The sequence below is a fragment of the Rhyacophila brunnea genome, unplaced genomic scaffold (assembly GCF_057557595.1).
Source record: "Rhyacophila brunnea isolate RB1 unplaced genomic scaffold, BYU_Rbru_1.0 scaffold_13, whole genome shotgun sequence".
Taxonomy (NCBI): Eukaryota; Metazoa; Arthropoda; class Insecta; order Trichoptera; family Rhyacophilidae; genus Rhyacophila; species Rhyacophila brunnea.
In genome coordinates, this window is record NW_028232785.1 from 26,484,172 (window position 1) to 26,497,278 (window position 13,107).

Below are 13,107 nucleotides of genomic sequence, written 5' to 3' on the forward strand. Positions count from 1 at the left end.
GTAAGTTTTTAAGATAATATGCTATATTTAAGATGCTTCCATCTACTTTTACTTTTAAGTACCTACTTTTATTTTTGTTATTTTATAAACTTTTTCTTGTCTTATTTTATTACTTATTGTATTATTAACTCACATTTCTCTGTATTTTTATTATAAAAAAATGTTAACATTAATTATTTTATGTCATGTCGTGAACGCGTTGAATTTATAATTTGTTATGTTCATTATATTATGTAAAATAAATAAATTTGAATTTGATTTGATAAAATAGGAATAACTACCTGTCTCAAAGAGATTGAAGACTCTGAATGTAGTAAAAATTAAATTTTTGTTGTAAAAAGGTTTTATTAAGTAATAATTTCTTTATATTAAAAATCCTCATATTTACCTGTTGCTATTGTCACACTGTTCAACATTTTGAAATTTACGTCCGTCATGTTGCCGTTTTGCAATTGCGTACCATCAAGTGTGTTTCTTTGCAGGGGACGCGTGGTTATTTGAAAAAGATACAACATTTATACACCGAAAATCTACAAAACAAAAGTAAACACGACGGAATTTTCACAAAGATTCACCGAGAAAAACAACAACCATCGATGTAAGCATTAAACCCCGTTGTATTACATTCAAATTACCAAGAATATCAGGTTTGTTTACTGTCGCAATTGCGTACTTTTTCTTCGTTTTAAACGCCAAAATATTTTACAATTCTTCATGTAACTGTCTATTAAACAGTATAAAATGTCTTAAACAGTTATGTTTACATTTAATTCGGCTAATTGCAGTGATTTGTTTTTATTATATTCGGTTATTTCGTCTACCTACAATTATTTCGTGACAAATCGTTTTGTGGCGTAATCATGTCATTGTATTTTGTCTCAAAGTTCGCAGTTTATTATTGTTTAAACAATGTAATCGAATATTTTAATAATGATTGCATCACAGTATAGTTTCGTAATGTTTTCTTTATTTGTTTTGATAATAGTTAATGCAATCCTAATAACATTTCTCTACATAATTTGTCTTGTGATCATGACATTTTCCTGATGTGTCAGATTTTTATGTTTAAATATTTTGATAAAGGAATCTTATTTATTTTCAAAACAAAACAACAAAAACAATTGAATTCTTTGAATTATATTTATTAGTTGAAATTACCAAATAATTTATGCCTACACGAAAGAAAATTTATACCTACACTTTTCTGACTTCAAAATTCTGACTTCTAGCATCTGTTTACCCACCAAAAACTGAATCTACGAGGTACAGTAGTGTCATTGACTCAAAACTATTATCTTCCGACCGTCAGTGACGTCCCTAGATAAAATGCCGCCCCTAGGCAGCACCAAAATGCCGCCTCATTTTTTTATACATTATTTTTATCATCCTTTCATGAGTCCAATATCTAAAAAAATGTGTTGTATGGATAAATTACCAACAAAATATCAGACTAATCGCAAATCTGTAAGTGCGGTCTCTTGGTTTCTGGTCACCGAGGACGTTGAATGTTATGGAAGTAAACTAGATATCGTGAACCCGATAAAACCAGTGGGCTAATTTTTTTAATGGAAAGATTGGTACTGTTCGGTTATGAGGAATACAGCGGAAAACACATTTTTAAAATACCCGATATACTGGATTATTTGTTAGTTTAGGTTTGGTTAGGTTAACCTAACAAATAATCCAGTATATCGGGTATTTTAAAAATGTGTTTTCCGCTGTATTCCTCATAACCGAACAGTACCAAGATATTTAATAGAAATTTTAGAGATAAAAAAAGATTTTAATAGAAAGGAAAGATAGATGTCGCTGTCTTCCGATGTATCCATTGTTATCCGCGAGAATTCTTTTATAATAATACCCCATTTCCACATGCATGGATGTACTGAGTGAGAAAATGTATGGCGAAACATGTATTATCCTGCAGTTGGCAAGATTGCGTGCATAAATCAAACAAGTTTGGAAGCTTCCGAATTGTGATGATTTATTACGCGCTAGTAGGATTATTTTCGATCTGCGCCTGTGCAGTAGAGCGATAGGGGCGAACATGCCGGTAAAAAAACGAACTACTCATTTTGAGCTTAACCGATTTTCAATACGACCTGTCAGATAGTAGTATAAAATGACAACCTAGCGTCTCTCTTGAAGAATGAGATTGGAGAGACAGTTAGCACTTTTACGTGTAAACAGTTATTGTCATGATAGTTTAAAATACACACTATTGGTTCAAGTAAATCTATGCACGGTGTACAGGCAATATTACTATTATAAGCATGGCCCCCACAAGGAGGGGGCTGACAGGGCTCTAGCCTGGGGGCCCTGCGTGGCGAGTCGACCAGATAAGTGAGATAAACACACCACAAATTTGCTTTTAATAGCAAAAAAGTCGCCTGCGGCGCTATTCTCCTTTGATAATGTTATTATTCAAAGTTATGTGGCTGTATGATACAATTTTAATTGTGTATCGATGCTCGACAACTCCATAATTCAAATGGATGTATTAAAATATACAAAAAACACTGAATATAGGTACACATTAATTTTACCGCGTACACCATTAGAAAAACACTACTGTAGAGCGTCACACTGCCTTTATTCTTAGCGATAGGTAGGGGGCCCGCAAAAGATCCTAGCCTGGGGGCCCGCTTCAGGATGTGGGGCCCATAATTATATGTTGGGGCAGTGGCGAAGGGTGGCTAATAGGATCATATCATATAGGTTTGTATTACCATACTTTGTTTATACGAGAAATGGATGTCAGCCACTTGCTCAACCTATTAGGTCCATACTCTGACTCATACAATAATGCATACAACAATATGTGTACTTGCCAGACCCAGGATTCCAGCCCGGGAACCACGATGCTATAGGCTGACGTTTAAGCCGCGCGGTCATCGTGACTATAACTGTTTACACATAGAAGTGCTGACTCTCCAATCTCATTCTTTAAGAGTGAGCGAGAAGCGATGTTGTGATTTTATGGTACTATTTCGTACTATTTGACAGGTAGTGAAAATCAGTCAACCTGAAAATTCGTTTGTTCGATTTTTACTGGCATTGTTCTACTGCGCAGATCGAAAAAAATCCTACTGTCGCATGAAAATTCAAAAGCTTCCAAATTTTTTGATTCATGCATGCAAGCTTGCAACTGTAGGATAATACATGTTTACCCATACATTTTCTTGTTATGGCTGCGATAATACTAACTGTCAACAGTAAATCCATGTACATGTAAACGGGGTACAACATTGCTATCCTCCGTTTGACAATTACCGCAGTTTCACACTGTTGATTCGTATTGAACGAATCAGCCGGCATTCTAGTTGAGAGATATCTTCATTCATGATACTGGGTGATGCTGTTCTGACATTGTAGATGGTGTTATCATCGTCATCTGATCTGTTACCGAACCAAAATCATTGTTAACTTCTGCTCGATTATAAAATGATTATCTTCTTCTTGGTCGTACACTCATGACTGAGGATCGTGACTACATTTGAATTTCGTCATCCTTTGAGCGACCAAGACTTTCCATCCTTTTCGATCTTCCGCTTCTCTCTGGGCAGAATGGATGGCGTGCAGACGCTCTTCCTCTGCTTCCCCTTCCCTGGAGGCCACCCAAAACTACCAGTCTCTCCAGGTTGTCCAATCTGCGCCTGACAATATGTCCAAAAAACTGCAGAATTTGTCTCAGACATATTGTCAAGAGCCGTTCATTTATCTTCAGTCTCATTCGGCGCCAACACCACATCTCAAAAGCATCAATTGCCTTCCGTTCCCTTGCCTTGAGGCTCCACGACTAGACGCCGTATAGAAATATCGAGAACACTAATGTTTGCACAAGCATAGAACAAATCCCAACTCATGTGAAAATTCAGAAGCTTCCGAATTTTTTTGATTTTTCCATGCAATCTTGCAACTTGCATAATAATACATGTTTACACGTGCATTTTCTCGTTATGGCCGCGATAATACGTACTGTTAGCAGTAAATCCATGCACATGTAAATGGGGTGTTCGTGCTTAGTGCGCGTAAAAGCCCGTTCCAGTTGTTTTAGTTTGTGTCGGCCGTACGCAGGAGTGAACACGTCCAGACTGAGCACTCAAGTTCTTTGATGAAATTGAAAAAACCGACAAGCCACGGGTAGTGTTCGTGCACGCAAATTTGACCTTGTACTGACATGAACTGCGCGTGGAGTTTTTGTGCGTGAAAATTTTCTCAAGTCAGTACCGACCTTGTTCATAATATTAATATTTTAAACTTTGCTGTTTTAGAGACAAATAAATTATTGAATTAATTTTAGGTAATGGCAATACTAATTAGTTGTCGGAAACACTGTTCCCCCAAAAATCTGATGGTTTCGGACCATTCAGTTGGATTTGTTGGATTTCCTATATAGTTGTATTATTTGCAGGTACCGTGGCGGCGTGCTGAACAGTGCATGAGTCAGGGGCTGCAGTGCTAGACGGGCTTTGTCAGCTTCCTCTCACTCGACACTCGCATCATGTTCGGAACACAGAAGCCGGCCTTCGGGCAGGCCACCAACACCTTCGGTGAGTTGTGACATCATTCCTCTTTCGAATCTGATACATTTGTGAGTCACTGCCGTATGCAACTGTCATTTTATGCATAAAACATGTCATATTATTTTTCAGGCGCGTTCAACACTACTGCGACTTCACCGTTCGGGCAGACGTCGGCTTTCGGCAAACCGGCCACCACGTCAGCGTTCGGGGGGACCCCGGCATTCGGGGCGACGGCCGCGCAGCCCCAGAACAACATGGGCCTCTTTGGACAGCAGCAGACGGCGCAGACCGGCCAGCCGAGCCTCTTCGGACAACCGCAGCAGGGGAATTTCGGCAGTCCGCAGACAGGATTCGGTCAGTGGAGTATACACATTCGTTCCTGGCATTTCAGCGTGGCACGATGAAATGACTTGTATCATTTTGTTTCGCTCACTTTCAGCTGTTTGTCGCATTGGCATGCTACATCCACACAATAATGTGTCTTAATATTTAAATTAATAATGTATTTGAAAGACATTGTGTTAATACAACCTTCGCCCTGTATAGACTGACTTCTATATCGAGTCGTCTACGTCACATGCTCTTTGCAGCTATATGCAGATACTCTAAGTCTGGCACTATTGAGACGAATAAAATTTTTTTTTTCTGTTTCTCCTCACAATACTTCTTCATTCGAAAGAATGCTCTTCGTCTACTTCCACCGAGGGTTTAGGTATTTTATTGTTAATAAAACTCCACACAATATCGAACAGACACTGAATTATAGTTATCATAGAAGTAGCAGTGAAAGTAAATACGGGGAGAAAGTTTTAGTTCCAGAAACGACCGTGGTGACGTGGAAGACTCGATATGAAAGTCACACTGTAGAGGCCCATATTATGATCCTCTTAGGATCGAAAATGGTGATGTAATTATTAATAATGAATTTGTTGTATATGATGTTTATGACTATGTATAACGTCTCGCTAATTGGTATTGTTACATTTTGCAGGATTCGGTGGTAACCCTTCAAGCGGGCTCTTCGGCGGAGCTCCTGCCGCCACTACGGGGGGCACTGTCTTTGGACAGGCTGCTCCAGCCGCCCAGGGCTTTGGCGCCAAACCCACAGGTGAAATTTTTTTGCTTGAACTTCATTAATTTAGGCAGAAGATTTGTTTCAACATCTTCGATTTCCTTTCGGGGTTATGCCGTGACTGACTTTGGGTGATCTTATAATTAGAAATTAGCTTAAATTCTTTTGTTATCCAAAGCGTCAGGTTAGATCAATGCTTATGGTGGAGGAACTGACAACAGGTGTGCAACTTTAATACGTCTGATTCGGCTACGCAATATGTCGGTGGAATTTTATGTTTTTACTCGTGGAGTTTGTAAATGATTTTTATGCCACAATGTGAATCCATAACCGTCACTTTCAATTGTGTATCTCACTGCAGATGACACCACAACTGTTTGGATATTCGTATATTTGTTGTTTTTTTTTCTTCCAGGATTCGGATTCGGCTCCCAGTCGGTGGGCGGCGGCCTGTTCGCACCTCCCGCGGCCTCCGGTTCCGGCATGTTTGGTCAGCAGCCGAACACCACGGCTCCCAACAACTCCATGCCTGGTCTATTCGGTAACACAGGTCAGGAAATTCTCAGTCGGATAATTTATATTATTTTGTCTAATTCGAATATACAGTCGAACTCGGTTATTACAATCGCGGATATAGCGAGATCTCGGATGTAATGAGGAAATATTCGTTATCATTTTAGTTTAATTTTATTTATTCACTTTTATAACGAGCTACTTCTCGGGTATACCGAACAAAACTGTTTATGTGTCGATCATTTAAAAACAACATTTTTGACCTTAAGCAAAAAAATCCGACCGGACAGGATGCCGCCGGAATCGGATTACATTCGGCAGCATGATGTTGCCCGTATGTTCCTGCTCTAATGTAACGCGAATCTGTATGGATGGCACACGATCTCAACGCGAATCCTGTTTGAGTTCTCGAGCACTCTGAGGACCTTTGTGTTTGTGTTAAAAACCGACAGCCGATGGATCAGCGCGAACGTCGCTACGAGCATTACATGTAAGGATCGTAGCTACGTCCATATGTCAAATTCACCTTACATTACACGTGTCTGTATGCGGCCTAACACTTTTTATCTTATATTTCTCCACACTCATGAGTTACACCTTCATATAATGTCACCCAGAAATTAACTCATTTTCGATACAGCATTCATTCTATACTATTCATAGTGCTCTGGTCACTTTTCAAGTTGGTTCAATGGACCGCAGCTCGCAGCACCGGCCCTAGATCGCACAATGGAAGCGAATATGGTCAAATGGCATTTCAGGTTAAGAATAAGAACTGGTGAAGAAAGAAGATGTATCCAATATTTCTACCTTTCATATTTTTCAGTATAGAATCACTATTTCTTCTTCTGTTTCAAACTGTGTCCATCTGGTCTCAATATTTTGACGGTTTCATTTTGACTCTACGGATTATGTCACGGGAGTTGTATTTTTGGGTTTGGATTATGTTGATGTCAAATCGAATACGGCTGCACCAATTCTAATGTCTCTGTTCTTTTCGACAGGATTCGGCGGTCAAGTGGGCACCTATATCAAATACACACCCTACTCCGGAACAGACGTGATGGTGAAGAATGGACACACGCAGACCATCAGCACAATGCACCAATGCATCACGTGCATGAAGGTATAGTTGATGATTGGATATACGGATCAAGACCGGCGTTTCCTTTACACCCTGGCCTATTCATATTCGACAATTCATTTTGTGATATTTCAGGACTACGAGAGTAAATCGCTCGAGGAGTTGCGGATGGAAGACTACGGGGCCAACAGGAGAGGTGGGGCGTCGGCGGTGGGAGGGGTGGGCGCCAACACTTTCGGCCAAACCCACGTGAGCGCCGTCGGTCAGAACGCCTTCGGACAGCCGCAGCAGCCCCAGAACACGGGGGGTCTCTTCGGACAGGACAACAAGGCCGGGGTCTTCGGACAACCCGGTATGAATTGATTTTTTATTGATGTAATATCTATGCCGATAGACGACAGATTTATTTTATAATGACAAATTCAACCGTCCTAGCTAATATTCTATTGATGTAGGTTTTTTTAAATTATGCAATAGTGACAAACTTTTTCTGCGATGTAACACTTCGCAAATCCTAAAATTTTAACGGTACAACTTGTGTATTTTGTAGGGTACCTATGTAAATAATACATAATCACTAAATTCAAAAAAAAATGAGTAAATGTACATACTTATTTATTTAATAATTAAGTAACCGCCACCCCATAAACCAGACAAGTGTCCAATTAGTGAAAGCGGCGGATTATAGTGCATACATACAAAATATGGTAAAAATTCAAACAGGTATTTCATAAAAATAGTTATTTTGAGAAATTTGTACTAGCAAATATCAAAATCAAGTATTTACTAAATTATGCATATAACTAAGTTTATTAACTAAATAATAAACAGTAAATCACTTGACACAACCAGCGAGGCAGATATTCTTGAATGGGTTAGGATTCCTGGCTTTCCCTATGACCAAAAGCTTCATTTTGTGTGTCCCGGTTGCATTGGAGCACGGCATAAGTGATGCGGTCCTTGGGCACTTTCCTCCCTGCGTTTCCACTTTGCTCCCTTGTGCTTTCAACTAGTAAAAATAGCGGCGGATTATAGTAGTTGTCGGATAATCGAGTGGCGGATTACTGCGAGTGTACTGTATTTTTAAAAGACAACATGTAAAAATATAAGTGATAGAAGTTCTTAATGACTTCAAATCTTCTTCATATCAGGCACAGTATTATAAAGTTGAGTTCTTATATCTGGTGTGGCGTCGGGCCTATTCCTGAACTTTGACTGGATTGCAGCATAATAAGAAAATTTCGCTTCACATAAATATGTCGTAGTAAACAGAAGTCTAATAATAATAGCTCGTTTTGACACACCGAGGTACTCTTCTGATAAATTCACGGATCATAGTTTGGGAAACCATGCTGAATAGTCAGCTAGAAGTCCCACGGTACAGCGGCGGCAAAGGGTGGAAGTTGACTGCGGAGATTCGACATAAATAGTAAGTGCACACTAACGGAACTAACTGATACCATCTGCAAATCATATTATTAGGCCATCCTCTCACGCAAAATCCGATAAATCTAATAACCTCAAACTGTCGAACCTATTGTCTTTCCTACTTAATTCTAAGCTTTTTCCGTAATTTCTTTACGGGAATATTCTGGCAGCCTGTAATTATACAGGCAAGAATATTTCTTAACATCTGCCACGTATTTTAAATTATAAATCGGTTCGCCCATCTTTAACATTTGACGTCTTGGCTTGTTTGCTTGTTATCATCATCTTGTTATTTCTTGTTCAGTGCTACCAGTTTCGGTAGGAAAATATGATTTTTTCTACTGATATTGGTACCTACCACTGTTTAATGGCTGACTGGCAACTGAGAGACTGGGAGACTAGCATGTTGCGTCTCCTCGGTTTCAGTTGCGGAGATTTTGAAACTGAGAGATTCCAGTCTTGCTGTCAGCGAGCCGACATTTAAATACATTAGCTAGATACTGGAATTCAGTCTCGTCTTTTTTGAGTATTCACGTGAGCGGATGGCCTTAGTTCCATTTGAAATTTAATATGTATGAATGATAAAGTTTAGTGTGCACTATTTATGTCGGATCTCTGCAGCCTACTTCCGCCCTTCGCCACTGCGGTACGGTGAAGGTTTGAAATGTCCGAACAACATAAACACAATATTATTATTGCAGGTTTCGGTCAACCGTCCACGTCTGCGGCGGGCGGCCTTTTCGGGAAACCGGCGACGACCGGATTCGGGGCGCCACAAGCCACCGGTAATCACATTGAATTCACATAATTTTGTTATCCTCGTAAACTTAAAATTGAATAATTTAATATTGATATTGTTGGATTTTTGCAATGTAGGTAGCGGGTTTTCATTCGGCAGCGCTACGGGGCAGCAGGCACCGCTGTTTGGGGCGGCAAAGCCGTTTGGGACACAGCCCGGCGGACTGTTCGGGGCGGGCGCGCAGACCCAACCCTCCGCTTTCGCATCGCCCGCGCAGCCTGCGCAGGGTGCTTTCGGAGCATTCGGGACCCCACAACAGGTGACCGCTTTCAAATTATGCTTAGGTGTACTTTCTGTAAAATGCAGGTGATAGATAGATAAGAGAATCTTGCTACGGATGAATTTAAATTCACTTTCTTGTCGATGGCTCAGTTCCATAGTGCTACAACTAGGAATAAGTAATTAACTATTTCTTTTATTCAACGAATAATTCACAAGATTTAAGAATGTACTATTCTAATTATTGAACATACCTAATTCTGAAAACACTCATGAGAAAATGTAGCCAATAGAAAAAATCTTTTTCGAAAAAAGTAAGACACCCGGCAGGAATCGAACCTGCATCTTTTGGGTTTCGCGCACTGTACATTACCACTATGCTACGACTGCCAAGCTTAATTGCGACAAATTTTAACTATTGGCCTTATTAATACCGACGTCGGTTAGTAATTAAACTAATACGTACTATAATTTAGAAAACAAAAATGATTGCCTACCGTAACTCAATTTAGAGAGCACTTATGAACAGGTATTCATAAGGCCAATAGTTAAAATTTGTCACAATTTAGCATGGCAGTCGTAGCATAGTGGTAATGCACAGGGCGATACAATGGAACTAAGCAATCAATGTATATACACACTCCATCTGCATAATATAAGAAGTTTTTTCTTGAACGTGTTTGGCCGAGAGCTAATCTGATTCATTTCTTTCAGACGAACAATTTGTTTGGTGCTAAGCCTGCGACTGCGACCGGATTTGGCATGCCGCAGACGACGGCGGCCACCGGCTTCGGGTTTGGACCGCAAAACACAGCGCAGAACACGGGGGGACTTTTCGGCGCGCCTAAGACAAATGCGCCGTTCGGAGCACCGCCGCCAGGTGCGATACTTATTTACTTGCAAAAGCGCCAAGTACAGTAGTGAAACATGCAAGCTTGAGAGGTGATCATGGCTGCGTAACCTCATATTATTCCATTTAATTTTTAAAATTACATCGATTTGGCATCTTCTTGAATGATAGTAATTTACGGAATCGACCATTTGAGTGAATCTGAACTTGTGTTGAAATGCGTGAAGTTTGGTACAAATGAATTGCAGCCAATTTAAACAGCGTCCTTTTCATATAGGTAGGTCCAGTAGAGAAACTATCATCTTCGATTGATCATGTTTAGATTGGCATTATCGCATTGGTGGTCATTTTACTAATTTATTGTGATGCTTTTTCAGCTTTCGGCACGGCAAATACGGGTTTCGGGGCGCCGAACACGACTACAGCGGGCGCCGGCAGCCTGTTCGGAAATAACTCATTTGGACAGAAACCCGCCACCGCTGTCCAGCCTGCTTTCGGCTTCAACACGGCCGCCGCACCCAACACGGGATTGGGTAAGTAATTCACCGACACCTCTGTGATATGTTTATGAAATACTCATTATTATCTATATAACATTTGCAGCTTTGAATTACAACAAATTTCGAATTATGGTTGCTTGTTTTAATCTGCAAATGTAACCGTGTCCGTTTTGATGGTATATGATACGACAGTATGTTGTAGGTTCGATTATCCATATTATTCTACTTTCCCCCTATATCTTATGACTTCTTTACCATAGAACCATAACTATAGAACACTATTTTTGAGTGAGCGAACAAATGACTGCTGATTGCCTCTGTTTTGCCCTGGTCGTAAGGTAGGTCGACCAAATTTTACTGTAATCATATAAATGTGTCTTAAACGTAAAGTGTTCAAGCAATGTGTGCTAGCAACGCTGTTGTATGCATGTGAAACATGGACCCTTATGTAAGAGAAATACAAAAATTACGAGTAGCGCAATGTGGCTTGGAAAGGTGCACGTCGGGCATAACGCGCAAAGATCACAAAAGAAACCAACGGATAAGGAAAAGCAGACAAGAGGAAGAGATGGGATAGAGGTCGCTAAGCAATTGGTCGGACATGTCGTTCGGGGAGTGGACAATCGGTGGACAAATGTTGTCATACAGTGGTATTTAAGGAGCAGCAAATGCCTACAGGGACACCCCAAAACTTGCTGGATTGACGAACTCATGAAGTTTGGTGGATGTATGTAGCAGCACGGAACTAGAAACTGAGAAGAGTGGAGGGAGCTAGGGGAGGCCTTCATCCAGCAATGGATCGAGCCCGGCTGATGATGATGATGATGCTATAAATGTTGCATTTTCCTCCAGGTGGCGGCTTGAACCTGAGCGGGGGCGGTCTGTTCGGCGGGAAGCCAGCCGTGGGCCTCTTCGGGGGACATCAACCGCAACCGGGAAGTCTCTTTGGCGGGGGTGTCGGGGGCACAGGGTCACTCGGGCTCGGCACCGGTTTGGGAAGCACTTTGGGTGAGTATTACATATTAAAACAACGCTCAATGTCGATTTCAGAATGATTTATATATGAAAATATAATTTTGGACTATGAACAAGTATCTTCCGGGTGAGTGTACAAAAAGTGGCCTCGGGAATCATATTTAATAACTATGCCGCCTGTGGTGCTTCATATTCTGTCAGAAATAGTTACCGTCATTACTAATTGAACGTAGTTATGCAGAATGTAGCCAGTCCACAATAATGTCGAGCTGAGATAATGGCACTTTAGCAACAACATGATTAAAATGTATGTAAAATTGTAAATAGTATTTTATTTCAAGAATATTGCGGCTTGGCTATTTTCAGCAGAACGTAGAGAAAACCTTCTCGCAGCTGATCTATCTGATATTATGAAAGCTCCATCTATCTGCACAGAACATCATTAATTGAACACTTGTTTTTCTTGGCACTACAACTTTATGAGGGTCACAGCCTTCTACATCCTACAGCTACGCAAAAAGCGTCGAGACAATCAAATGGTACCTCAATCGTTGTGTGTGATTGGTTTTTGATGTCGAATGAACATTTGTGATTGTTTCTTTTCAGGCACCGGTTTTGGAGGTCAGGCTGGTGGTCTAGGCGGTCTGGGAATGGGGGGCAACGCCTTGGGCGGATCCGCTCTCGGCGGAAGTCTCCTCGGCAATAATAATATGCTCGGGATGCAAGGGTAACTATTAACACTGTTCAATTAATTTATTTGAAGAGCGGAAATGCCTTTCGGTTAAGTCGGTCGGGTAAGTCGAGTCTACGGGCCGGATGCAGAGATGTTACCCACAAATTAGTCTAGCCAACATAAGTTGTACCGCCACTAAGTAGTGGTAGACCTGAGAAACGCATGTGGCTTCTGTCAACATGGTCAAGTATAATATCCTCCACTGAATACAGGTAAATACACATCATACAACATATCTGAATTTCGATTCAAATTCAAAATAATATATTATTATTACTATGTATTAGGTGGAAAGCCCATCCGAGGATGTGCGAAAGCAACCAATAAAGGGGTGTCAGTCAGTTTATTCCCAAAATAAAGTTTGTAACTCAAAAACGACTTAACTACTTCATCAATATTAATAAAATT

At 40.4% G+C, this 13,107-nt stretch overlaps 1 protein-coding gene across 2 annotated transcripts in view; it reads left to right on the forward strand.

The window, feature by feature from the left end:
- Positions 1–443: 443 nt before the first annotated feature.
- The window catches only part of Nup98-96 (nuclear pore complex protein Nup98-96), a 33,622-nt gene continuing 20,958 nt past the window's right edge, over positions 444–13,107 (forward strand). The window contains exons 1-13 of one of the 2 annotated variants that reach the window (XM_085940708.1): positions 444–598; positions 4,415–4,553; positions 4,656–4,880; positions 5,518–5,634; positions 6,014–6,148; positions 7,116–7,237; positions 7,331–7,547; positions 9,325–9,408; positions 9,500–9,681; positions 10,356–10,521; positions 10,869–11,024; positions 11,844–11,999; positions 12,573–12,693. In XM_085940708.1, coding sequence (XP_085796834.1) covers positions 4,505–4,553; positions 4,656–4,880; positions 5,518–5,634; positions 6,014–6,148; positions 7,116–7,237; positions 7,331–7,547; positions 9,325–9,408; positions 9,500–9,681; positions 10,356–10,521; positions 10,869–11,024; positions 11,844–11,999; positions 12,573–12,693 — 1,730 coding nt within the window. In that variant the 5' untranslated portion in view covers positions 444–598; positions 4,415–4,504. Of the gene's footprint in view, positions 648–4,414; positions 4,554–4,655; positions 4,881–5,517; positions 5,635–6,013; positions 6,149–7,115; positions 7,238–7,330; positions 7,548–9,324; positions 9,409–9,499; positions 9,682–10,355; positions 10,522–10,868; positions 11,025–11,843; positions 12,000–12,572; positions 12,694–13,107 lie in introns of both variants that reach the window. The other variant, XM_085940709.1, reaches the window with a different exon arrangement.